Genomic DNA, 26,408 nt, shown 5'->3' with positions numbered 1-26,408 from the left:
AGCATGTGAACACTGATTGGAAAGGATATTGGTTTTTCTCCAGGTTGTCACTTTCTCTGACCCTGGCCTTAAACTCCTGGGTGTTACCTGTTGGTATGATCCACAGCCTTCCCTAGGTTGTAATTGCTGTTTTTAGCAATACTCTTGTGTAGGAACTGCTTACCTGTGACGGTTTGGAGGAATCACTTTGATTGGATTAACGAATACCTTGAAAACTGATTCCCTCTGCATGTGTAAGGGTTATTTTCAAAGATGGTGTAGGTGGACATGGGGCATGCAGTCCAACCCTCCCTCCTTTAAGTCTAGAACATTCATCTGTCCTTCAAAATCACAACTCCCGGCTCTTTAGCTTTTTTATGTCGCAAGTATCTAGCTCTCAGGCTTCTGATCTAGGACTTTAGAATCACACCGATTCACAGGCTTGTGGATTTTTCTGAGCCACATTACCAGTATCTTTGAGTCTAGTTTGCAGGCTACCTATCTATAGGACTTCCCAGACTCCCTACTTGCAGAGATTAATCCATCCAACCACAGGTTACATATACACGATACCTTGTTAGTTCCGCCTCTGGAGAACCTAATATAGACTCCTTAAAACAGGCAATGTGCTGGTCTCTGAAGCTCATTCCAGCCCTCTTCTGAACAGAATCTTTGCTTATGGAGCCAGAGGTTGGGGAAGGAGTTCCAGACAGGGCAAAGCTCAGGAAAATGCAGTCAGCGAAGTTGAGTATATACAGCTATCCACTGAGAATTTCTTAGACTAGTTTTTCCTTTAGATGAGTCCTGTAGACTATGTACCCTTTTCTTTGAGTCTGTTTCCTTATTACTATTTTTGGAATCCAACTCTCAGTATACAGCTTACAAATTCTCAAGATAGGAAAGCTAATGATCTTCAATTATTATTTTGCTGTTCTCTAAATTCATACTTCCATTTGCTCTATTTCTTTGAAAAGAAACTATCTTGTATGTACAGGCATTTTGCCTGCATGTATGTCTGTGCACTCTGCATGCAATGCCCTTGGAGAGTAGGAGAGGGAGTCAGAGCCCATGGAACTAGGATTACAAGGGACTGTGAGCCAACACATGGGTGTTTAGGATCTGAAGCTGGGTCCTCTGTAAGAACAGCAACTGCTCTTAACCAGTACGCCTCTCTCCAGTCCCTGACATGTATTTTGACTGTCAGGGTCACCTCTTCTCTCTCCTCGACACAGAAGGTAACCTACTTTATTACAGACCTATCCATAATAACAAGGTTGCTAAAGATCAAAAAGCTTTTCCATGCAGAGCCAAGAATACATTATGGAAATTAATGACCTTTCTCAAAGTTCATCTTTAATTTTTTAAGAAAAAGGGAAGCACTCTATTTATTCTGTAGTTTTCACAGATATTAAATAAGAAGGGAAGGGAGGGAGAGATTTCCCATTAGGTTTTAGCTCATTTAAAAAAAAAAAAAGAACTCTCATGTAAACACAAGCTTAAGTTTAATTGAAGAAAACTTTCATTAACAATGAACAAGGAAATTAACAATGCTTACCAGTCTTTAAACATCATGTACATTATTAATATATACTCTGTATTTTCAATCAATTCCACTCAGGTTCAATTCAAGAAACACAATTATAACAGGTTTTATACAAAAAATACTCCACTAAGAAAGTAGATAAACTGCACAAAACAGTACAAGTATAATGTGCATAGCAATATAGCTTGAAGCATCTATTTATGGCTTTGTTTAAACCAAAACTATTAGGGGAGTAGGCCCACCTAGGACCTACAGTTACAGTTGACATATGTAAACTGTTCACATCATTTTTAGGCACTTGCTAACAATAGTGTTTAATCCCTGAAAAAAATAAAATAAAATGTATGCCCCCAACCAAAAAAAAAAAAAAAAAAGTCACAAATAAAATCCAAGAAAATAACATGGGTACGTGTTCTCTTTTTAAACCACCCACTTTTATTAATGCATGCACAGAACTGAAAGAAAATAATTTTTGTGTCATAAACTTTCTGTGCAAATTTACATAATCAAGTACAAAAATATGTACATTTTTGTTATATACAAAAAAGCCCTGAAGTTTTGATCCAATCAATAAAAATGTTATTAACATGTATAGTAACAACAAAACAAAACATTACATAGTACATCATTTTCTAACTCCATTACCCAATAAGGCAAAAAAAAAATGCAAATGTGTATGGTAAAGTTAAATCAATGGACTGTTATGAAAACATCCACTTTGAAATTGTTGGGCATGTCTCTTAGGAATTTTTCTTAAAAGTTATATGTAACTGCTACTGAGTCCATCTTTAATGCTTTGCTTCTCTATTTTCAAATGCCACTATTAATACCATTTTGGATTATTGGTCATTCTGAAGTTACTAATAATAATGGTCTGTCCTACTGTAGACATGTTTAGGTAAGAACAGTAATTAAACACAAGCAAAAGTATAATCTGCTTTGCTAACCCTGCTTCAAAATATTATCTCTGTAAAAATAAATTTTTTTTAAATTTTCAAGAAAAGCCATTCCCTTTGAAGTGTTTCTATGTTCTTTTTGTTCATTTTGAAGGGATGCCAAGCAAGGGAGGGGAAAAAAAAAAGCCATTTGGTTATGGACACTTCCAATCAGATAAGCACAGTTCTGTGCAAGGGAATCACTGGAAAACAGAAGCAAATTCAGGGAAATTTTGAAGTTCAAGTGGATTTTACAAAAAGTTTATTTCTCCTCTGGAGACTGGCCCATTTACTGCAGTGATTGAGCTAGCCACAGGAAAAGACCATCATCTTGGGCGGGTATTCCAATCTGATTCAGGGCACAGTAACAGCAACAGGAGTTACTTGCCCAAAACTCTTCAAGCATTATTTCAAATTTAAGTACAGTCCAGTAAGATATAGCTTCAAAGGAACTCAATACCTTTCAAATGAACTGTAACAGATAAAGTAACTTTATCCAAGCTCAGTCCATCTTCACAAGTAGTAGCAAAGTCAAGTGTGAAAGAGTTCTCCACCTCCAGAGAAACTGCCAAATCTATAATATAAGGCTGGCGGGAGAGGAAAGGGGATGAGGCTGTCCACCCTAACCCTTTACTCAGTCTCTTCATTCAACTAGGAAAACTCTTGTCAAGAATTTCCTTAGCCCTACCTTTCAAATAACAATAGATGCATTTTAAACAGCTAAATAAAGGTCAATCTGTGCTAATTACTTTCTTTCAAAACATGTATAATTGTGGCATTTTCAAGTACCACATATAAAGCTTTTTGTTCTTCCACAGAAATATAACCAACTCTTTAAAATGTCCAAAAACTATACCGATGTAGAAAATGCCTGCATTATGGTAACTTGACCCATATTTTTCCTTCATCTTATCTTTTCCTTGGTAATCACAGTAAGTTATTCCAGTCCCGAGTAGCTTCCACTAAATGTCTCTGCCCGTGGCCAGCCCACACATCCTGATTGTCAAAAACCCTACCACAGAACCAGCAGTTAAACTTGGCTTTCAAGACATCTTCAGAGGTAGTTTTTACAATCCGGTAATTATTTTTGCTTGTCTTTTTGAGTGTTAGTTTAAGGACAAATCTTTCTTTTACAGAATTAACAGGTTTAAGCATTTTGTGTCTCTTGGAAAAGTCACTGTAAGTTGTTTCAGAAGTGTTATAACAAACCGGTTTCAGCAAAGCATTAATAGTTGTTTGTGACAATGAAACCTTCAGTACACGTCCATTAAACTTTGCGATAGTTTTCATTACACGTTCTACTTCTGGCGCATCTGCATCAGGATGGTTCAAAACCACAACTGGCTGGTTTCTCCTAGGACATTTCACAAGCTGTTTAGAATTAAAAGGGAAAAGTCTCAAAGTTCTACCTGAATCCTTTGAAAGCCTAGGTCTGTAAAATCCAAATGTTTCCTGGACATCTTCAGCATTAGCCCTTTCTTTACACTTTCTATGCAATGCTGACTTTTTCCTTGGAGGTTCTTGGTAATTATCAATGTACTTTCGTTTACAGCTTCTGTTTCTAGATAAAAAGGCAGTTTCAAAGTCTTGACTTATACGAGTTTTAATTTTTGCAAACTTATTTTTACATGTCTGCCTCTTGTTGAAATTTCTCTCAATTGTACAATTTGCTTTACATCTTAACACTCTTGTTCCTGAATGTTCACTGATACATACTAGTTCCTCAGAAGATTCTGGGCGTGCTGCAGTAGAAGGAAGAATTTCACTTGCCGGCATCAAATCATCTACTGGTAAGGCATCTCTAGAAGATTCTGGCTCTTTCTGCTCTCCACGTACAGGTGGTTTGGATGGTAGAATCTCCTTCTGGAATGTGGGTGCAGAGCTGCTTACTGAAAGATTATTAGCAGCACTTAAACTTAAAACAGGATTTAAAATTTTCACCAGTATTTTCTGTGGTGCTCCTTCAGGTCTCTTTGGCTGAATATATTGGTAAGTACGATTTTGGACTAATTTAGGCTTAAGCAGTTCAGTATTATTTGGCATCATACACTTAAAAAATACAGCTTGTTTACCATCAGGTATGAGGGTGTAGAGAGATGCTTTTGGGAAGTTTTCATTCTGTTGCTTTACTGTACCCAAGATATTCATCTTAGGGCCTTGCTGCTCAGGTAGAAGGCTGGGAAAAGGAACAGCTCTCAATGAAGAACTTACTGATGTTTTAATAATGTAAGGACCTTTCAATGGCAATGTATTCTCTGAGCAAGTTCTCGTGTTCACACAACTGCCAATACTGGAACAAAGTGCAGGTGTTAGACAGTTACTGTTGTGTTCTGCCTTCAGAAAAGGCGTTTTGCAAGGTTCCTTATTCACAGTTCCATAACTATGAACATCCTCAGTCTTGACAGTGCGAACGCCTTCAGGATTCCCATTATTAAATGTCAAAACCATTCCAGGTTTTTTGCTGATGAGAGAAGCAGGTACACTCTGTGTATTAACCAACGGAAGTGGTCTTCCAGAGAAAACATGGATTCCAGGTTTGTTAGCAAGATGCAGTGGTATAATATAACCTTTTGGAGTTTGAAAAAATACAGAATTTTTCTGTTCTGAGGTTAGAAATGGATGTTGAACATACACAGGACCTGAATTTTGTGTTGTGGTTCGGAGTTTGTCTTTTAGAAGTTGTTGTGTTATTATTGCATCTGACTGAGTTTTAAGTAACGTGATATTTGGAATTTTACCAGTCACCTCTGAATCTCTCACATCTTGTAATACTGACAGAACTCGCTTTTCTCGTCCAGTACAGTTTAAATTCGGATCATTTGCAGGCATGCTAACACCTACACTGGCAGATGGAACTGGGAAGATGTCTTGCATTTCAAAGTCTTTTGAAGATTCCACTATCATTTCTTCTTCCTCAGCTTTTTTAAGTGTTTGGTCGCAATCAATTGGAAGGTTTTCACTAGGAATGTTGTTAGAGTCTTCCTTTATATCAGATTTTGGTTTTAATATATCTTGAAGTAACTGGTTTACTTCAGGTGGCAAAAATTCTGAAGCCTGTTGGCTCTGGAGGGAGAAAACAGATGTGATTCTAGGCATCAAAGGAGAGTCAGCACTGTGAGTATCGACCCATTTAGGCTCTTCAGTCATACTCAATAAATTTTGGCTCTCATTGGTGAAGAGATTTTGTTCATCAAAGTTTTGTATTTCTTCTAAATTACATGGTTCTTCAATCTCAGTTTTAATTTTTAAAGTTCCTTCTTCGCCATTTAAAGGGCTGACAGATGTTAACAGGTTATCCGAGTTGGAGCTCTCTATTCTCATTAGTGGTGAATCTGTATCACTATCACTAGTTGACTGTGGATTAACTGTTTTGTTTGAAGTTTCTCTCTGGTTTTCACACACTGCTGTTCTTGAAAACCTATGTTTACTATTCACCTTTGAGTAATTATGAAAAGGTAATGATCCTTGGTTGGAGAACTCAGAAGAGTTGGAGGATTCAGCAGGTAACTTAGAGTTGACATAATTAATGCAATAGTTATGCATATCTTCACAACTGTATGCATTTGGCTTAGTTGTAAGGGTGAATTTATCCGGACTTTTGATGGTGGTGTCTAATATATCTGGATGACTCTGAATGGTATGATTTTCCCATAAGTCAAGATTATCTCTTGCTTTAACTTTCGTAGTCAAACTCACCGATGCAATAACTGACTCTGATGTTGTTGGCAAAGAAGATAAACTTTTATTGTCATCCACTGTCTCAAGCATATTACTCTTTTCAGATACAAAAGCCGTTTCTTTTTCAGAAATTACTTTCCTGGAAATCACAGGAGACGAACATGAAAGTGAAGCTGCTTTCACAAAATCTGTGTCACTCACCTCAGTCGTTACTCCACTTGAAAATCCAGTGTTGTCCAAAGCCTGGGGTTGCAAATTAGCTGTACTACCCTTTTCTGTGTCCAGTTTTAAGGCTGGTGAAGGCAAATTCTGTTTATTGTTAGGCAACAATTTTATTACAATATGCTGTCTCCCATCTACCATCTTGAAGCCCATAAACTTAGCACTGTAGTTAGCAGGAATTGTTATCTTATTATTTTTCACCAGCAACACTGTAGGCCCTTGCACACTACTCTTCACAAAACTTGAAGTAGCATTTGCTCCCTCATCAACTTTATTATATTGCCCAGTGGAGAGCAAAGTTGACTTTCCTGACTCTGACTCTGTGGGCTTATCACCATTCTCACAGTGCAGTCTTTCACCCATTTCTTCATTTAATTGCTCTTGACTCTGGTCTTCAGATTTGGTCTGTGTTTTGTTCACTATAGTAAACACTTGAGCATTTTTTCCTATACTTTCGTCATTCCCACTGATAACTGTCTTACGCTTCCAAAACGTCTTTGTTGGACCTATTCTGTATCTTTTAAGTATTAGTTTAAGTCCTGTTGTAGTCTTTGCCACTCTTTTATCGTATTGGTCTGTTTCCAGTTTTTCTTTTGCATATAAGTGTTCTTTATGCAACGTTATCACATGTCTGATAAGTTGGTCTTTATGAATGGCACCATAGCTACAGTAGTGACAACTGAAGGGAAGAGTACTAGAGTGGACACGAAGGTGGTTCTGAAGCTCTGCCTTGGTAAAACACAGGTGAAAGCATTTCCCACATTTATAATGCATTTCTTTGTGTCTATGAATGTGCTGAACAAATGTGCCGACATCCTGGGTAAAGAATCTACACTCTTGACACTGAAAATTACCATTAACACAATGTTTAGATGTGAAGTGTTTTGTCAAGTCCAATAAAGTATATGAACGCTCACTGTTACAAATATCACATTTAACAAAAGTGTTCCTGTGGGTTTTTCGGTGTTGTTTAAATATCTGGAAGTCATTTGCTGAAAAACTACACATTTCACAAGGAAATGAAGGCAACTCACCATGATGCCACGTTTCAAAGTGTTTCTGCAAATCATTTGGACTATACTGAGCACTGTCTTGGCATTTTAAACAACGAAAGTTGAGTATTTTTGCAGACATATTTACACTCTCGTCTTCAGCTCGTTCAGATTTACAAAGCAGTACACACTCCTTGGCACAGCTTACAGTCTTTACTCTGATAGATTTCCTTGCAGTCTGTGGTTTACTCTGAAATAATATTTTGTATTTTTCAAGTTCATGTTTCGTTAAAATTTCATTTGGAATATTTATCTTGGGCAAACTAATGTTCACGTTTTTAAGTTCATAATGAAAACCAGTGTCAGAAATTTTTGGTGTAGGTACTGATCCAATAGTATGTGCTATTTCATTTTTTATATCAAATTTTTTCAAATTAGTTTGTTTTCCATCACAAAATAGCTGTGTCTGTTCAAATGGCATGATTTAATTAAGAAAAATCCAGTTTCTTTTGTTCTAAAAACTTATGAAGTTATTTGTAACTTAAACACAAAATAATACTGAACTGCAACATCTTCAAAATAACCAGGATTTTCCTCGAATCAATTCACCTAAAATTAAGCAAAGAATTGAAATTTTCATCACGAAATTAAAACTAAATTTCATATTTTTACATTTATTCTTAATCAACATAGCAGAAATGCTAATAACACACATATACTAAAGACACAAGGACCTGATCTGTTATCAACACCCAGGTGGGCTATCTCTGGCATGAACTCAGTGGCTGGATCTCTGATCACTTCCCCCTCGGAGGTGCAGCCTTAACAGGCCACAGATGAAGACAATGCAACCAGTCCTGATGAGACCTGATAGGCTAGGGTCAAAAGGAAGGGGAGGAGGTCCTCCCTTATTAGTGGATCTGGGGAGGAGCATAGGGGGAGAAGAAGGAGGGAGGGTGGTACTGGGAGGGGCCAAGGGAGGGGGCCATAGCTGGGATACAAAGTGAATAAATTATAATAAATGATAATAATTTTAAGAATTTAAAAATAAAAAAACACCCAGGTGTAAAGCAGGTTTCATCTAGCAACATAAACAGTGTCATTTAGATTCTGGTATCTCTCCTTCCCTTAGGTTAGGCACCAGGTAATACCAAGATGACTGTTCAAGTTCAAAGGCAGCTCCCTTAAAGGTACAAACTTAATAAAAGAACACATTACTCCTCCAAAAGGAGGGCAATCTTGGTCCCAATTTTCTGTAATGTCATTCTCTACAGTAAGACACATTTCTATAAAGGACCATACCTGATTTACAGGCCACTCACAGGAACCAGAGATGTAAAATACCATCAAGCATGAACTCACATTAGGGATTATAGGATGCTTCCCTAGAAGAAAATCAGAGCATTATTACCAGATGGTAGGAATGGACAAAGTAAATAAGAAACATACATACATGAGGTTTTCTGTTTGTTCCCTGCATAAATAGAGTATTACATAAAAGACTTTCACACATTGACTTTCTTTACTCTTGTGTCACAGACTTCTTTCTAAGAAGACCAGTGCAAACAGATCTAGTTCTGCTTCCAATGGCTACAGAACACTTCACATTCTTCCTGCTGATGGAACTTTAACTCCCACTCTTTTGCTACTACAAAGGCTGCTACAGGCTCTGACCAGAGAAACAATATCTAGGATTCATCAAGCTGAACTGCGCATGACCGGATGACTTTGTTCTTGTGTTTTGTCTCTTGTAACACATATATTAAAAACATAAATAAAAGTTATTTTTAATAAAAAGCTAAAACCAACAAAAACCCGAAGTCAGCTCCATGGACTATCATTCCATGTCACATTTATACACATAAATATTTCTGAAAGATAACTAGATATACATTTGTTTTGTTTTCATCCTAATGTGCACTTCTGCAGTTCTAAGAATTCCTTATATACAACAAAATTAAAAACATATACTGGAAATGCTATTAAAGAATTATAGACATTAGCTTTCTCTCTAATGTATGGCCTGTATTTATTTTTTTGTGCATCTCTCTGAACAGAAATACAGTGTATTTTGTATATAAGAGCTAAATATGTATTTCTCTTTTCCTTACATATTAAAAGGGATTTAAATTAAAGTGACTGTTGGTTGCAAATTACAATATAATAAAAACTCAAAACAAAGTAAAAATACATAAGCAAGTGTCTTATCAACTATTTTGTTGCATCACATTAATAAAATTTCAAATCTAGATTTTCAATAATGATATTAACAAGGACAACTGTCATCAAAGTCACTATTTGATCTGATAAGCCCAATTCAGGAGAGCAAACTAAGTTTACTGACTCATATATTTTTTGAAATAGTAAACCTAGACTGGGATGCTTAAAGCTTTAGTATTACAAAAAGTGGGCTGGAGAAAGGGGTTACAATGAAGGACATGGAGGTACTAAAATAAGAAAAGCTACTGCAAATAACTAGAACTGTTGAGAAGCCAGGATATAAGGATGTCTAATTGAATACCCTCCTTCATCTAAATGGAGCTTGAAGATAATTCAATAATAACTAGCTAAGAAAATACTTAATTTACAAATAAATACCTTTAGCTTTTACTTAAATTTGAAAACTATCAATGCTGAATGTCAGTATGGAAAGAGCTCATATATTTCAGGTAGTTGAGGACTTGTAATTTGTTCTCAAATTCCAACTCTATCTGGAGAATCTATCTATTCTAGAAGTATGTTTACCCTGTAAGTGTGTAAGCAATGCCATCAGAGAACAACCTATACTAGAGTTGCCCCTTTGATTAAAAAAAGAAAGAACAACTTACACTATAGATACCTCAGGTAACAAGACAGAAATTTTATAACTTTAACCCTCCACCTATTAAGCTAATTTTTATTAAAGTCCAATTTTCACCTCTACCAACAAAGATTACTAGTTTAAACATGCTATTTAAATTATGGTTTTACTAACTCATAAGTTTGCCAACACCCTATGTCACTGCAATAAGACATTTTTGTAAGAGCATTAAAATAATCTGGAGCTTCTTACATGATGGCTAATAAAGCTATAGGCTTTTTTCCCTCTACCAACTGACCACTGAAATAACAAATAGACTTAGAGAAAAAAGTTTTAAGATCTACAAACAAACAAACAAACAAATTCCATAAACTTATTACAAAATATGACAGGAAATGGCTTGGTGAGAAGACAATGCTGGCCCACTAACAACCATCATTCAAAAAAATGTGTTTGTGACACTGGGTCTAGCTACATTGCCTGTGTTAACCAAGCTAGCCTCAAATTTCTGGGCTCAGCAGTTTTCCCACCTCAGTCAGTCAGCTTGGTCTACGCATCACATTCAGATACTAATCACTACTTTGATATAGGAGGAAGTGCATTAGGAGACACTCATTCAACCAATATCTAATGAATATCTATTACACCCAAAGTAAGGAAGTGAGGAGAATTTGTCCCCTTTATTCACTAAACATACCTTAGGAGAGATGGAGGCTTGAATGAAAGGTCAGACTGGTGCTATCTGGGTGACAGAAGGCTCAGGCCAACATATGAGAAAGAAGAAAGGAATCCTGGGTTTTTCACCAAGTCCAGAAGCCAGGAAGAACAGGAAACTGCTAGTATCAACTGTGAGAAAAGATGTAATGGGAAAATTATTACTGAACACAAAAGAACCTTTTTGGACTAACGGATAACTTCCTCTGCCCAGTACTGTCTTTTTCTAAGTTATATGTGTCAGAAAAAAAAAAAAAAAAAAAAAAACAACAACAACAACAACAAAAACTCCTGAAGTTCCCTTCTCCTACTAACTTAAAAACTGCGAAAATCTTCTTTTATCTCATCTTAACTTCTGACGTGACTAGAAAAAAAAATAAGCAAGAGCTGGACATGGTGGTGTACACCTTTAATACCAGCACTTGGGGGGCAGAAAATTTCTGTGAGTTTGGGGCCAGCCAGGGGCATTTGGTGAGTTCAAGGCTGGCCAGATACACAGTGGGATCTCTATATATCTAAGGAGAGCTCTCTGGGTGACAGAAGGCTCAGGCTGATATATGAGAAAGGACAAAGGAATCCAGAGTTTTAAGCTGAGTCCAGAATATTTGTTTCCTTCTTTCCTTCCCCCTACACACCCACTCATCAGTTTATCCAGTTATTTCTGCTTCTCCTTTTAGTTTGTTGTCTGTTTGTCTTTCTTTTAATTCATATATATTATATATGATCACAGCATCATATATAACCTGAGGTTATATAAAGAACAAAACAGCTAATGTTATAAGTGAGACAAAGCATCATGAGAAAAAAATATTTTAAGTAAAAACAAAAAGACTAGAAAATTTTTTCCTTTCTCTCTCTCTCTCTTTCTTTCTTACAATTTATTCACTTTGTATCCCAGCTGTAGCCTCCTCCCTGGTCCCCTCCCAAACCCACCCTCCTTCTCGCTACTCCTCCCATGCCCCTCCCCCAGTCCCCTGATAGGGGAGGTCCCCCTTCCCTTCCATTTGACCATAACCTATCAGGTCTCATCAGGACTGGCTGCACTGTCTTCCTCTGTGGCCTGGTAAGGCTGCTCCCCCCTCAGGGGAGGAGACAGCCCTTGCTCCCCTTACTAGGGCACCCACTTGAACACTGAGCTGCCATGAGCTATATCTGTGCAGGGGTTCTAGGTTATATCCATGCATGGTCCTTGGTTAGAGTATCAAGGACTAGAATTTTTTAAATCAGTTTTTCTAAAAGCCAGGCAAAAGTATTATTAGGAAGAAAATACACAATTCAACACAATATATCTAGTAAAAGATTTTAGTTTAAAAGACAAAATGAAATTATATCCAAATGTGGTAAAGGAGTTAGCTGAAATGGGATTAAAGTATTCATTATTTGCACCAACTAGTTAGGTAGCTATACCCAACACCAATATTAGCCGGCTGTAAATGTTATGAGATATGAAACAGACATTTAGTTTTCAGGGAAAGGGGAAACTCAAGAGTTCATTCTCTATCTAGTAAAAACTTTCAAGTGAGAAAAAACAAAGACCCAGTGACTGCATGATAAAATCTACAACATGCAAATAAATAATGAACAGCATTTACTAGTAGAGTTAGGAAAGCAGAAAAGACTGGAAAAAAAGGAATATATACATCATCAAATACACAAAAAATTCATGTGGAAAACTGACAACAATTTGTCATTGCAGATATCATAAAAAGAAAATGTTAGCTGCTGGAAAGCAAATGGGCAGACAGTAAATGACCAGGAGCACTTAATCTCTGCCAACAGCTGGTAAAGTTAAGAACTGTTCCATCTTACACTCTGAATTTTCATAAGACCCAGTAATCGCAGCACCATGCAGCAGGAAAGCTAAAGTAAAGAGAAATTTGGAGAAAGCGACTTGAGTTTTAGTTAGAGCTAAGATTCCCTACCTACTCTGTCACATAGGAAACTGCTGTTCTTCCACCATAGTAGAAATCTAAAAGTATATGCTCTGCAAGGTAAAACAGAATGTCTAATGTGAAGAGACCAAGCTAGGGGAGAAAGTGAGTACCATAGCAAGAGTGAGAGCATGTCATTAACCATTTACCAACAAAATACAAACCTCTACTCAATCTCTAGTGTGGCTCCTAAACTAAAACATAAGCTGCTGATTATTCCTGAGCCATGTCACCAGCCCACAACACTGGTATAGAAACTGGGTATTTAGGAAAACCAATTACGGACTTGTATCTCATGTTTTAAATTTTTTTTATAATTTATTTTTACTATAGTTTAAAAGCTATCAGTCTACAATAGATTAGGGCTTAAAATTTTTTTTTTCCTACATTTTTCAGTCAGCTTGAGAAGCACTGAGCCAAAAACAGGGGACAGGCCACGCCCATATACAGTGGAGATCAAATGTTGTGTTTATTAACTCATCTATTAATTCAGAAAGAACTTCCATCAGCTTTCTAATCATTACCAAACAGTTTAAAGACTGATTACTAGACATCTAAGGCAATCCTTAAAGTTAGCTCAGGATTCAGACCAAACAGAAGGAAAAAAGTAACTGCTAAAACAGATTTTAATACACCTCTATTTTAAAACATTTCCTAGGTATATAAGAAATAATAAAAGGTACCAAAGAACAACAAAAACAAAAAGGCTCTTTGAAGTAGAAAAATACAGTAAATAATACTAGAAACAATGGTATATGTGGCTAATCCTAATACTTGTAGAAGCATAAGAATGACAAGTTTGAGATCAGCCTAAACTACAAAGTAAGACCATGTTAAAATAATAAAACAACTAAAATGTAATAAAATAAACATTCAAAAAAGTAGAAGGGCTGGGAAGCAAATGAGAGAACCTCAAACACTAGAGCCAAGTAGACAAGTCAGATGCGGCTGAACACACTGGAGGCTGAGACAAGACTACTGCTGCTTTAGAAGCCAGCTAGGGTGCAAAGCAAGACCTGTCTCACAAAGGAAAAAAGCAGAAACAAAACAAATGGAAAACAAACAAAACAGAAAAAAACTGGGGGATAAGGCAAGAGCAACAACTGAGGTTTCAACATTGACGAACAGGAATTCAAGAAGAAAGTTAAATCACACAAAAAGAGAAGTCAATGAAATAACTTGGAAGGAGGTAGGTTAAGACCCAATTTCCCTTTGTACCCTCAAACTGCCTAAATCTGGCACACCTTTGGCTCTTCCTCCCAAGTCCTGGGGTTATAGATATTGAGCTCCTGGCTTAAAATAATTTTTTAGAGGCTAGGCAGATGACTTAGCAGTTAAGAGCAGTGATTGTTCTTCCAGAGCATGGTTCAATTCCCAGCACCCATATGGACAGCCCACAACCATCTGCAACTCTAGTTCCAGGGGATCCAACACTATCTTCTGGCCTCTACCGGCTCCACACATGTAACTAGTTCATATACACACATGCAGGTAAAATACTCCTGGTAAACACCCATGCACTCATGGTGCACATACACACATGCAGGTAAAACAATAAGTTTCTGAATGCACAACAACCAAAAATTAATTTAAAAATCTAGAGCATAATGAGTTTAACTGTCTTCAGTAGCACTCACCTTTGTTTTGTGGCTTGACCTTAGCAGTGTTGGTTCTTAACAGACAACACTTTGCACTAGCATATCCTTATGTGTCACAGTGTCAATCAATACTGCCTGAAACACCTCAGCTCAGAGTCAACAGCCTTGTGCTATGAACTGCAATTTTCACTGTACATGCAAAGTCTTCTACTTATAGAAATGTAATGGCTAATTATAGAAGACAGAAAAGCTTTTAGTATTTTTATTATTCCTCAGCATTTAATTAGATTGTATCAGGCAGAATGGTTGATTTCAAAAACTGTTATTTGAATTGCTAACTTGAGTTTCATCAGCAGGTGAAAGCTCTTGCTGCATAAACCTAAAGAGTTCAAGCCTTAGAATACAAGGAAACGTTGGAAGGAGAGAACTGTTGCTACCAGGTTGTCCTCTGACCTCTACACATACACCCATATGCATGCCAACCCTGAACAAAATAATAATAATAATTTTTAAAAAACATCTTGGGTTGGGATTAAGACAGAATTTCCAATAAATTCTGAAATAGCCCTAAGCATACTTCTGCCATTATGTATTTATAAAGTGATGTTCTTGGCACTGAGGATTATAAAATCAAAATATTGATCAACGGTGAAAAAAAAAACAGATGCCTTCTGCCCTGCAGTATCAAATACTCAGGCAAATTGTAATTCTTTATATAAAAACAAAACACGCATATCCACCATATTATTCTGTAAATCTGCTTTAGCCTTTGATATGATGTAAATTTATGTATATCAGGTAATTGTTTTAAAACAAGTTTTTACGATTATTAGTAAATATTTAATTTGTATGTCTCTTTTATAAACCTATTTACCTATGGTTACATAAAAATTTCTCGGGCAAAGAGGGTCAGGAGAGGAAATAATTTAAGAAGCCTATATACATAGGATACTGGGGATGGGGGTTATTTGTCTGTTTTGAGACAGGGTCTCTCTACAAAGCCCTGGCTGTTCTAGAACTCACTGCATAGATCATGATAGCTTCAAACTCATAGACATCCACCTATCTTTGCCTCCCCAGTGCTGGGATTAAAGGTATGTACCACCACACCCCACACCTGGCAGAATACTGTTTTTGTTTTAGGAGTAGGGTAGGGGAAGAGAGGGCATCATCACCACCACATAATCCACAAGTAATCTTACTCTATTTTATCTTCAAAATGTATCTTGTATCTTTACTCCCCTTCTCTTCATATTCAGTATTCAATGTCATCACCTTAGTTTGGCCACTCAGTCAAGCTCTAACTTGAGGTAAAGTAACAGTCTTCCTAAGTGGTATCCATGACACCCTCTTGTCTACTACATTCTTCTAAACACATTCTCTAAGGCTGGAAAGATGGCTCAGCAGATAAGGGGACTCTTCCAGAGGACTAGGGTTCAATTCCCAGCACTTACATGGCAAGGCACAACCATCTGTAATCTTAGTCCCAGGTGATCTGATATCCTCTTTTGCCCACCATGAGCACTGCACACAAGTGGTGCAAAGACACACATGCAGACAAACACCATGCACAGAAAATAGTATTTTAAAAAAGACAAATAAAATTAATTCTCTAAGCAGGGGCCAAATAATCTACCAATAAAATTAAGTCAGAGTGTTCCTTAACTCTTACCCTAAATCCATTTGGGCTAATCTAACAGGTTACTATAACAGCATACTATAGGCTAAGTAGCTCATAAACAATAGATATCTATTTCTCATAGTTCCAGAGTCTGGGAAGGCCATGATTAAGGTACTAGCATCCCCTCTATCTTCCTAGTTAATAGATGGCAGAGAAATAGGACAAGAAACTCTTTAGGGTCTCTTTAAGAAGAACACTAATTTCATTCATGAAGATTTGTCTTCATAATCTAAGCCATTCCCAAAAGCTTGACCTCCTACTATCACCACAGTGGGGAATTAAAATTATTCAGTCAGCCAGGCCGAAGTGGCACAGGCCTTTAATCCCTGTACTCAGGGAGTCTGAGACCAGCCTGGTCTACAAAGCAAGTCCAGGACAGCCAAGGCTACAAAAAAAACCCTGTCTTGAAAAACAAAAAAAGTTATTCAGTCTATAACACTCCAGCATTTAAATTTTCATCTTTTTCCAAGGACCTGACAAAAAATAATACCCGAGGCTAGAGAAATGGCTCAGTAGTGAAGAGCACTCACTTGCTGTTCTTCTAGTCTGGTTCCCAGCACATGGATTAAGTGACTCCCAGCCACCTGTAAGTCCACCTACAGAGTTATCTGACACTTCTGGTGCAGAATGGTACCTGCACTCAAATGTGCATATCCACACGCAGACATAGGCACCTCAACATAATTTGAAACTATTTAAAAACTGAAACACCGTATCCTTGTCTTCTGTCTTCACTTCCTCTCATAGCACACTCACCATCTGTAAGTATACTCCAGCAGGCCACCTCGAGTCCTGCTCCTCAAATACTCCTTTCTTAACCCTACTGTTCTAGCTCAATCTCCAAAGGGCTACATTCCTTTCATCTTTTGGTTGAGCTCAAATATCACCCCCTCAGCAAGGCTTTGTTTTTACCTATTAATCACTCCCTCCTCAAAAAAGAAGCAATGAACTCTATCTTATGCTTTTTATTAGACTTTTATAACGTGCTGGCAATATTTTAACTATCTGCCAACTTACCTTCTAACTCTACACTATGGAATGAACTAACTAAGGACTGTATCTATAATACTCTTTGCTGCTCCATAGTGCTATGCTTGTAGTTAGCACCAAATTGGTGCCAGTCTTTTGCTCTAAGTATTAGGAGTACAACAGAAAAAAAAAGGGACAAAAAAAATCCCTCCCCTCGTGGAGCTAATACTCTACTGTTTAAACAATAAAGTACACAGTTATTCTATTTTAAGGGAGCAAGAGCAGATGAAACTCCGGGGAAAAGAAGAATCAATGTTGTAATTTTAAATACAGTATCAGGAAACTTTCACTTTAAAAGTTCTTATGGGGCTTTGGGTGAAGCTCAGTGATATTTATTTGTCTAGCATGCTCAATAAGGCTCTGAGTTCGATCCTTACCACAAGAGAAAGTAGAGAGTCTTAAGAAGTTAAAGGGAGGGGCTGGGACACAGGTATGGTAGCACTTGCTTTTAGTACCTGCGCTCAGGAAGCAGAGACAGGTGGATCTCTGTGAGTGTGAGGCCAGCCTGGTCTACAAACTGAGTTCTTAGTCATCCAGGGATACACAGTACAACCCTGCCTCTAAATAATAAACAAATGAAAAGATGGAAAGAAGTTGAGAGAGACAGCATTCTAAGCAAAGAAATATTAAATGCCAAGATCCTGAGTGTGCAGCATATTTGGATATATCAGTGTTATTGGATCAGAAAGCATGAAAAGCAAAGGAATGTAAAATCAAGATATAACATGGAAACAGAAATAGGGCCTGGGTATCCCAGAAGCAGAAAGACACACATGGTATATATTCACTTATAAATGGATATTAGACATATAATATGGGATAATCATACTAAAATCTGTACACCTAAGGAAGCTAATCAAGAAGGAGGACCCTGGGAAAGATGCTCAATCTTCATCCAAAGGCAAACAGGACAGACATTGGAAGAGGGAGAAAACAGGGAACAGGACAGGAGCCTATCACAGAGGGCCACTGAAAGACTCTACCCAGCAGGGTATCAAAACATATGCTAAGACTCATAGCCAAACTTTGGGCAGAGTGCAGGGAATCTTATGAAAAAAGGGGGAGATAAAAAGAACTGGAGGGGACAGAAGCTCCACAAGGACAGCAACAGAACCATAAAATCTGGGTCCAGGGGTCTTTTGTGAGACTTATACTCCAAACAAGGACCATGCATGGAGATAACCTAGAACCTGTGCACAAATGTAGCCCATGGCAGCTCAGTGTACAAGAGGGTTCCCTAGTAATGGGAACAGGGGCTGTCTCTGACATGAACTCATGGGCTGGCTCTTTGATCACCTCCCTGAGGTGGGGAACAGCCTTATCAGTCCACAGAGGAAGACAATGAAGCCAGTCCTGATGAGTCCTGATAGACTAGGATAAGACAGAAGGGGAGGAGGACCTCCCCTATCATTGGATTGGGGAGGGGCATGGGAGAAAAAGAGGGAGGATGGGATTGGGAGGGGATGGAGGAAGTGGCTACAGTTGGGATGCAACGTGAATAACCTGTAATTAATAAAAATAAAATTAAAATTAAAAAGAAAAGAAATAGGGCCTGAAAATGCAAGCAATGTGTTTTCACTCTGAATGAGACAGGAACCAACTTCAGTAGCGATGGGACATGAACTGAATTATTTTTTTGTTTCTTCCTTGCAAATGTCTCAGACATGCTTAGCAAGTACACTCCCACTAACCTACATTTCCCAGTCCCTGAACTACTTTTAAAAGAGACCATCTGGGTTATTAGTAAAAAGAAAAGAAAAAAAAAAAAAAAAAAACCTTGGGAGAGATATGGAAGTTATTTATTATGGAGCCAATTTAGAGATTATTATTATTACCCTATTCAAGATGATAATAATAAAGCAGAATCTAAAAGGCATGGTCAAGTTCTGAACTGATTTTGAAGAAACCTAAAAGATTTATTGACCTATCTACCAAAAGCAAGTAAAACTTCAAACTAAATAACTAGAAGAACTATAAGCCATTAAGTATTCTAATATAAATAAAATGTTATATCAAACATTTACTGGAAAAAAAAAGCTGGAGAAATAGCAGGAACGTTTATCAAAAGGTCAATTATAACCACGCACAATTTGGGACATCTCTGATATTCAAGTGGAATTGTATAATGAGTATTCCATGACATATACAGAGGTCTACTTAAAAAACAAAAGTTCAGTTGTCATCAGGATATGACTGTGTTTGTATTTACGTATTTAGGACACAATTAAATCACCAAAGCATAAGTAAACAGAAATGTTCAAACCCTAAAAACTCAAGATATGACAGCATTTAGGAGAAAAAGATGAAGAACAGTAAGTGGGGTAGAAAAGAAACAACCACTGAGACTAAAGCTAAACGAAATATGGTATTCTAAAAGCAAGGTGACTTAAATGGGACTGATCAATTCGGTGAAGTAAGAGAGAAATTACCACTAATTTTAAGGTCTCAATCACCAGGAACAATGGCTAGCACAATTTTGAAGGAGTTAATAGAGAAAGCAGAATAATATATATTTAAGGAAAAAAAATGGGAACAAAGCTGCTAAATAGACAACTCTTTCAGGGAGTTTACCACAAAGATCTACAGGTACAACTGAAGTCATTTTGTTGTTTTTATTTTTAATAAGCAAAACTACAGTAAAATGGATATTATGAAAATAATCTAGTAGAATTTTTAAGCTGAGGACAGAGGAAAAAAATGTAGTAACAGTGTCCTTGGTAGATCAAAAGCAGTGGAGTTTAGAATAAACTGGAGTCATACTTAGAAAAGAACACAAAATTCATCTACAGTAACTGCAGGGGAAGACACAGATGCTAGCAGGTGAATAAATCTGTAAGCACTTATAGAACAAAATGTCTCCTCACGTTTACCAAACGTTGGCAAACTATAATCTATGGGCCAAATTTGGCCAAAAGCCTTTTCATAAATTTTATTGAAACACAAGCCATATCTGATCATCTACATATTGTCTATGACTAACTACCTTTCATATTACAATGACAGCTGATAGCAGCAACAGAAGCTGTATGACCCAGAAAGCTTAAGATATTTACTATTTGTTCATTTACAAGAGAAGTTTGAAAACCCTGGTATACTTAAACTGTTAACAATCTTGAATTTGAAGATCAGCTAATTTGGCTCTGAGAAAAGAAGTCTCATAGCTATGAGACTATGTTGTCTAGAATGTTGACCCTAAATAACACCAGCATCTAGCAAGCAAGAGATAAATTAACTTTTATACCCTTCCTAGTACTCAGTTCCAGATGGGGAAAAAAAAAATTTTTTTTTCTTTCTTTTTTTTTTGAGACAGGGTCTCTCTGTGGTGGCCCTGGCTACCTGGAACACACTATGTATATCAGGCTGGCCTCAAACTCACATACAATCTCCTACTCTGCTTTCTGAGTGCTGAAATTAAAGGAATGCCTCAGCATGCCCTTCAAGAGAGGAATTCTGTAAGTAATCAAATATTATTTAAATTTCATTAATCTCATGTATCAAACTTTTGTTATCTACTGCCACATCACTTCTGAACTGGATGTATCTTAGAAGTACAGTTTTTGTCTGTTAATAACAGATCTCTCAAAAAAGGGTGAGGTAAGAAAAATCAGTTTAAGAAACAGACTAGCATTCCAAGTTAACTATGATCATGTGTTTATTGAGGGCCTAGAAATTGAATGTAGAGCCTGATGCATGCTAGGCAAACACTATAGAGGGTGTTTAAACTATAGCCCTATCCATGACCTTTTGTTTGTTTAAGTTTTTAAGACAGATACAACAAGGACTTTACCACAATATATAATTGCATGCCACTTTTGTATACTTTATATTAACATCAACAAAATGGCATTAATAACTGTCCATAGAGCTACTACTTATTTTTACCTATTACTTCTTGAAATGAGAACCCTGTGAAACATTCAAACTCAAATACAGTCTTTTTGTGATACTCATATAACAATAGTAACCATCTAATTTCTGCAACATACAATAATCTCAATTATTTTAGAATGTAATTGTGCTGCAATTTATTTATTTAGCTTCGTGCAATGCCTTCACTATTCATGATATCATGTTTTCTACATAGAACACATCAAACATGGCTTTGAAAATTCTCTACATTCATCATTATTATACTATGGAACAAAGTATCATGCAAATCTGGCAAGACATCAAACATGTTATATAAAAAGAAGTTACTCAAGGAAGGAATATAAACATAACCTGGTATCAATTCAACTTTGTTGTTCTACTCAATATAGTTGTCAGACATTAATTCCTAATAAATAAAAAATTTATGACTTTGTGAAAAAGACCCTAAGAAGAATGTAATCTATTGAGAAAGTTCATGGAAGAACATGATTATGATTACCAAGTAATATATTGGCTATTTTAGTACACACTTAATGCATTTAGAGAGGAGAATTATAAGATATCATGGCACCCACTTTAAAGACACCTGAACCTAACTAACACAAACAAGTGACAAACATCTTTGTGTTGAGGGCAGACTAAACCATGTTTTTTTTACAAGGGCACAGTGTTTTACACTACATTTTATAGCTCTTCTCCTAATACCATGGATTTGTTGGCAGTTTTTGTCTTTTTGTCCACATCAGGACATTCAGATACTTATCTCAGAAAACCAGTCATAACTCTTTATTCTCCAGTTCCTTTTCTAACTTCAAGTAGATACCATTAATCATAATGTAAATATACATTGTTTTTAGTACACTGACTAGCACTTGCTAAATTAAAGCATAGACTCTGGCCATTTATAGTTTTGAAACATGTTTCTACTGTATTTATTTTTATTGTTCATTATCCAGAGCCCCTTCATGCTACCTCTGTATTTAGTATGACATGTTAAAACCAGCTGTTAAAACAAAACAAAACAAAAAGATTAAATAAACTACGAAACCCAAAATTACTTTTTTGTTTCCTTTAAAAGTAAAAGCTTCTGGAGAAATCTCTTCAATTTTGGCCAAAAATAAAACTCTAAGGTAACTTAGAAAATTTACTAATATGTAAGCATTCCATTTATTTAATCCAATATTAAAACATGCAAACTTACTACTTAATAAGACTATCTATTGTAATACTCTAATCCTTATCATACCTTTCTCCCAGGAACAAAGGCACACAACTTAATGCTTGGACAATGCCATAATCAGGTACAGTGATCAAAAGAGATGATATCTGGAAATGAAAAACAAGACCTTAAAATTTTGACAATGAAAGTAAACTGTTTTTAGCCCTTGTCAATTACACTTCATATCTAACCTACGCATTTTAGTTTATTTTTAAGCTCCTCTGTACTTATGCCTAAGTATATCAATGATACCCAGTGATAACATGCTGTAACACATACAATACAAAAGTCACAATTCCAAGTGTAAGAATCTTTCTAATACAACAGCACCATTTAACACAATAAAAAGAAAACTGGTCTTGCCCCACCCAAATCACAAAAGCAGAAATAGTATCCGAATCTGATTCTGAACCATCATCCCAGCACTACAAAAGCATCCTAACGATGCTCATGCTACCATCCAATGAAAATTGCCCACCATGTGAAGCCAGTATGAATAAATTAATAGATTATACATGAGAGCAGACAAATACAAATTTCAAAACTTTGTAACAACCCTTTTATCCTGCTTACAGTAAAAAAATCTTTTAGTAGAGTACTTGAAAAAATGCAAGATTCACACCTTGCATAAAAAAAAAAAGAGGAAAACAGGAAAGTTGAAAGACTGGTCTCAGTAAGTGCTCTACAGGGCACAACGTTTCAGTGAGAAGAATCCCAAACAACTGCAAAAAGTAGCAATACAAATACCTTAAAAGGGCACTGAAAGGTCTTTTTTGAAACCAAACTATATTTAGACCAGAAAAAAAAATTCCACTCAGAATATTTTAAAATGCAGCAGCTTTTGGAATCACAGTATACCATTTTCTAGAAATGATATAGGAAGATATGAAGTATGCAATGATAAAATCCTCCAGTATTTTAAAGTTTATATACTATGAGCTCACATAGAGATAGTCATTTTGGCTGATGTCCTTTTATCTTTTCAAATATTAAACATATTTTGAATTGGTAACTATAGTTTGGCAAAAAGAAAAAAACAAAAATGCTTACCTACACCATAGAATGCCAATACCCCAAAAGTGTGAATATGAGCTGTCTTTTGTGAATTTCTCAAAAGAAATACAGCATTGTTGAAGGACAATAAATGGATCTGCACAGATCTGCAGACATAACTTATAAAATGTTAGGGAATTTTAGCGAGTCACCTAAAATGCTCTATTCACTCTGACCATACAAACTTTAGAGCACATTCATATCAGACTTGTTTTGCTGAAAAAAGAGCAGCTCAATTAGTATTAGTAAAAGTGCCTAAAAACCAGACTTTCAAATTAATGACGCTCCTACCACAATGTTAATGGTTTTCACATTGCATCCCGGATAGAATCACAGACAGTTCAACATTCTCATGAATTCCTTAAAAATTGACTTTTTTTTTTTTCTATTTTCAAGACTTCTGAAAAAAAAAAAAATTTAATCCACAAGCACTAAATGTCCCAAATTTAAACCTAAAAAGCAAACTGACCCATAACTTTTATTTTTCTAAACTTTGAAGTTCCATTTGTTCCACTGGTCTAGGTAAGAGTTAACACATTACCATATATACATTCAGCCTGTATGCTTTGAATTACCAAAGCCATCTACTCAGAGACTACACACTTAACAAAGAGGACACCATGTTAAGAACAGATTCAAGATGGAACCTACAAGTGAAAAAGCCAGTTACAAAAAAATCCATCTGCCACTGGGTGTGGTTGGGGGGGGAGGGCGGAGGGCGTCTACAAAGAGGAGCACTTTTTTTTGCCCAACTCTGAAGAGGGCGCAGGGTGCGAGCGCCAGGGAGCTGGAAGTCTGCAAGGAGCAGCCCCCAACAGCCAAAGACTGGGCCCATAGTAGGGATGCCGTCGAGGCGGGCCGGCGAACCTACAGCTCGGGGGGTGCGGGCTGCGGGCTGTCCATCCCGTCTCCACCAGCCGCGGAACCCGCCGAGTGAGGGCTTCGTGCGCCAAACGCCCCGCGTCGACCCCAAACACCGCGCCCGGTCCGCCCCTTTCTCCGGGGTTCCGCTGCCCCTCGGGCGCGCGGAAGTACACGGCCGCCGCGCTCGCGCCCAAGTCCTAGACTACGAGGCTGTGGGGAGTTCGTACGGACAAACTTACGACAAGCCGGAGCTGAGGCGAGAATGACCAGCCCTGACAGCTGGCCAAAGCCCCGGGTTAAAAACCGCTGACTTCTCTAGAAAAACTTTGCGGCAAGTTGGGCGGAAGCGCTGGATGGACGGGACTATTTAACATGAGCTTCCTTCACAAGAGGCGGACCCCTAGACCTTTGGGGGGACCCTGACGGCCCACAAATTCGCCCTTTGCCCCTTCCTGTCTCCCTGCGACTCCCGACCTCCTAACTGGTCTTGGCGGCTCCGCACACAGGGAATACCTGTCGTGGTCCCCATTGCCTTGCGAGTCCCAGATGGCGGCCATTACCCGTCCATCCGGGTATTGCCGGAAAGCCGGGCGCAGCGCTGCCGGCAGCGCACACTGCGGCGGAGGGATCCGCGCTGCACCTGAGGCGAGCGGAAGAGAACGGCGGCCGGAAGGGCCCGCCTCAGCCGCACGAGAGTAGGCCATGGCGCTGAGGCCACGGCCGACCTTGCCCTCATGCGCCTCCCCGTGTCCCGGCTTGCTACTGCTCCTTTCCTCACCAGCAGCGGGGATCCTACTGCCGGTGGAAGAGCAGAAAAATGTCCACTGCGCTTCCCAAGTGGACTCCAGAAGCAGGAGCTGGTGCGCTTGGCAAGCCTTGGCTGACAGGAAATGGTCTCAAGCCAGCCCCGTCTTTGCAAATGGTGTCTCCCCAATACTTACTCGGATCACGCAATTTCTGGTATCCCTTGAAGTCCTGGCCGATGGAAGAAGCTGACACCCCAAAGCTCTGGCTCACGGGGAGCCAACCCTGAGTTCAAAAGCAGGGGTCACAGGCTATCCTGTGAGGGATGGTCTTCTCCCAAGGCGGACGACCTCATCCCAAGGCCTGGATGGAGTCGTCTGAGCGACGGAAGTCCTGTCAGCGAAGAAATACCCTGTTCACACGACAGTCTCAAAAATGGAATCCTTGCCCCCAAGAAAAGAATCCTCTCCCAACATGAGACGAGAGCCGTATAGAGTTCATTCTTGGCTCATCTCTTTCAAACGTTTCAGAAGCCAAGCCTACTCATCTCACTTAGTAAATAATTACCTACCTTAAAAAAAAAAGAAAAGAAAAAAGAAAAAGCCAAAACACAGTAGTAATTAGGCGGAGGGATGTATCAAAACAGTCAATCGAAACTGAGAATTTTGGCTTCGACTGTATAAAGTAGGGTTTTATTTTTTTGTTTGTTTGTTTTGGTGGGGGTAGCAGGGAGTATGCCTGGTACACACGAATTTTTTTTTTTTAAACCAACTTGAAAACTTTAGTGTTTTCATTGTTTTAGAATATGCTTTTGAATACATTAATGTGCCGCCACACAGATTTTTCTCTACCCTTAAAAACAACAACAACAACAAAAAACTAATCCCCTTAGTCTTGGGTTGTACATAACACTGTTGTACAACAGTTCACCCAAAAAAAAAAAAAAAAAAAAAAAAAAAGCAAGCTGAAATTCTCATGAGTAGTACAAATATAACTATGAAACCGAAGGTGGAATCTATTAAATATCAAAAGGGCATTATATTATATGTTTACAAAATAGTTTTTTTTTTTTTTTTCTTTTGAGGGGCCGGGATCAAGTTGGTTGGTTTCCCTGTGTAGCAAAGGGAACTCCCTTTGTAAACAGGCTGGCCTCAAACTCAAAGAGATCTGCCTGCCTCTGCCTCCCGAGTGCTATTATTTTTCTTTAATAACACAGTGTGCTCATTGCTCCAGACAAGAGGACATGCATTGCTGAAGAGAAAGGGGAGTAAAGCTTGTTTTTAATAGGAAAAAAGTCAGAAATATGGGTAGTTAGTTTTGTTATAGTTTTTATATTTTACATGAATAAAGAGCCCCATTGTGCTCTGAAGTAATCCCATTAAATTTTATTTTCACATATACACCTTGAAAGCATGCATTAATGCTAAAAGATTCAAAGTGTACACAGTATGTTAAGCTAAAACGCTGAGCTCTTCCCTTTTCCCGTTTTAATTCCTATCAACTCAGTCTTTGCTCTCTTAAAGTTCTGAACTCTGAAGTTAACAAAAAGTGAAACA

At 37.7% G+C, this 26,408-nt stretch overlaps 1 protein-coding gene across 1 annotated transcript; it reads right to left on the bottom strand.

Moving 5' to 3' along the window:
* Positions 1 to 1,470: 1,470 nt before the first annotated feature.
* Znf518a (zinc finger protein 518A) lies at positions 1,471 to 24,680 on the bottom strand. Its single transcript, XM_055591712.1, has 5 exons — positions 24,622 to 24,680; positions 22,219 to 22,298; positions 10,847 to 10,995; positions 8,652 to 8,734; positions 1,471 to 7,958 (listed from the first exon to the last, which is right to left on the bottom strand). The coding sequence occupies exon 5, from the start codon at positions 7,828 to 7,830 to the stop codon at positions 3,385 to 3,387; it is 4,446 nt and encodes a 1,481-aa protein (XP_055447687.1). The 5' UTR covers positions 7,831 to 7,958; positions 8,652 to 8,734; positions 10,847 to 10,995; positions 22,219 to 22,298; positions 24,622 to 24,680; the 3' UTR covers positions 1,471 to 3,384.
* Between the last annotated feature and the right edge of the window lie 1,728 nt (positions 24,681 to 26,408).

This window comes from Psammomys obesus, unplaced genomic scaffold (assembly GCF_907164565.1).
Source record: "Psammomys obesus unplaced genomic scaffold, mPsaObe1.curated_primary_1811, whole genome shotgun sequence".
NCBI lineage: Eukaryota > Metazoa > Chordata > Mammalia > Rodentia > Muridae > Psammomys > Psammomys obesus.
The sequence above is the reverse complement of the archived record's forward strand: the minus strand, read 5'-3'. Positions and strand labels throughout refer to the sequence as shown.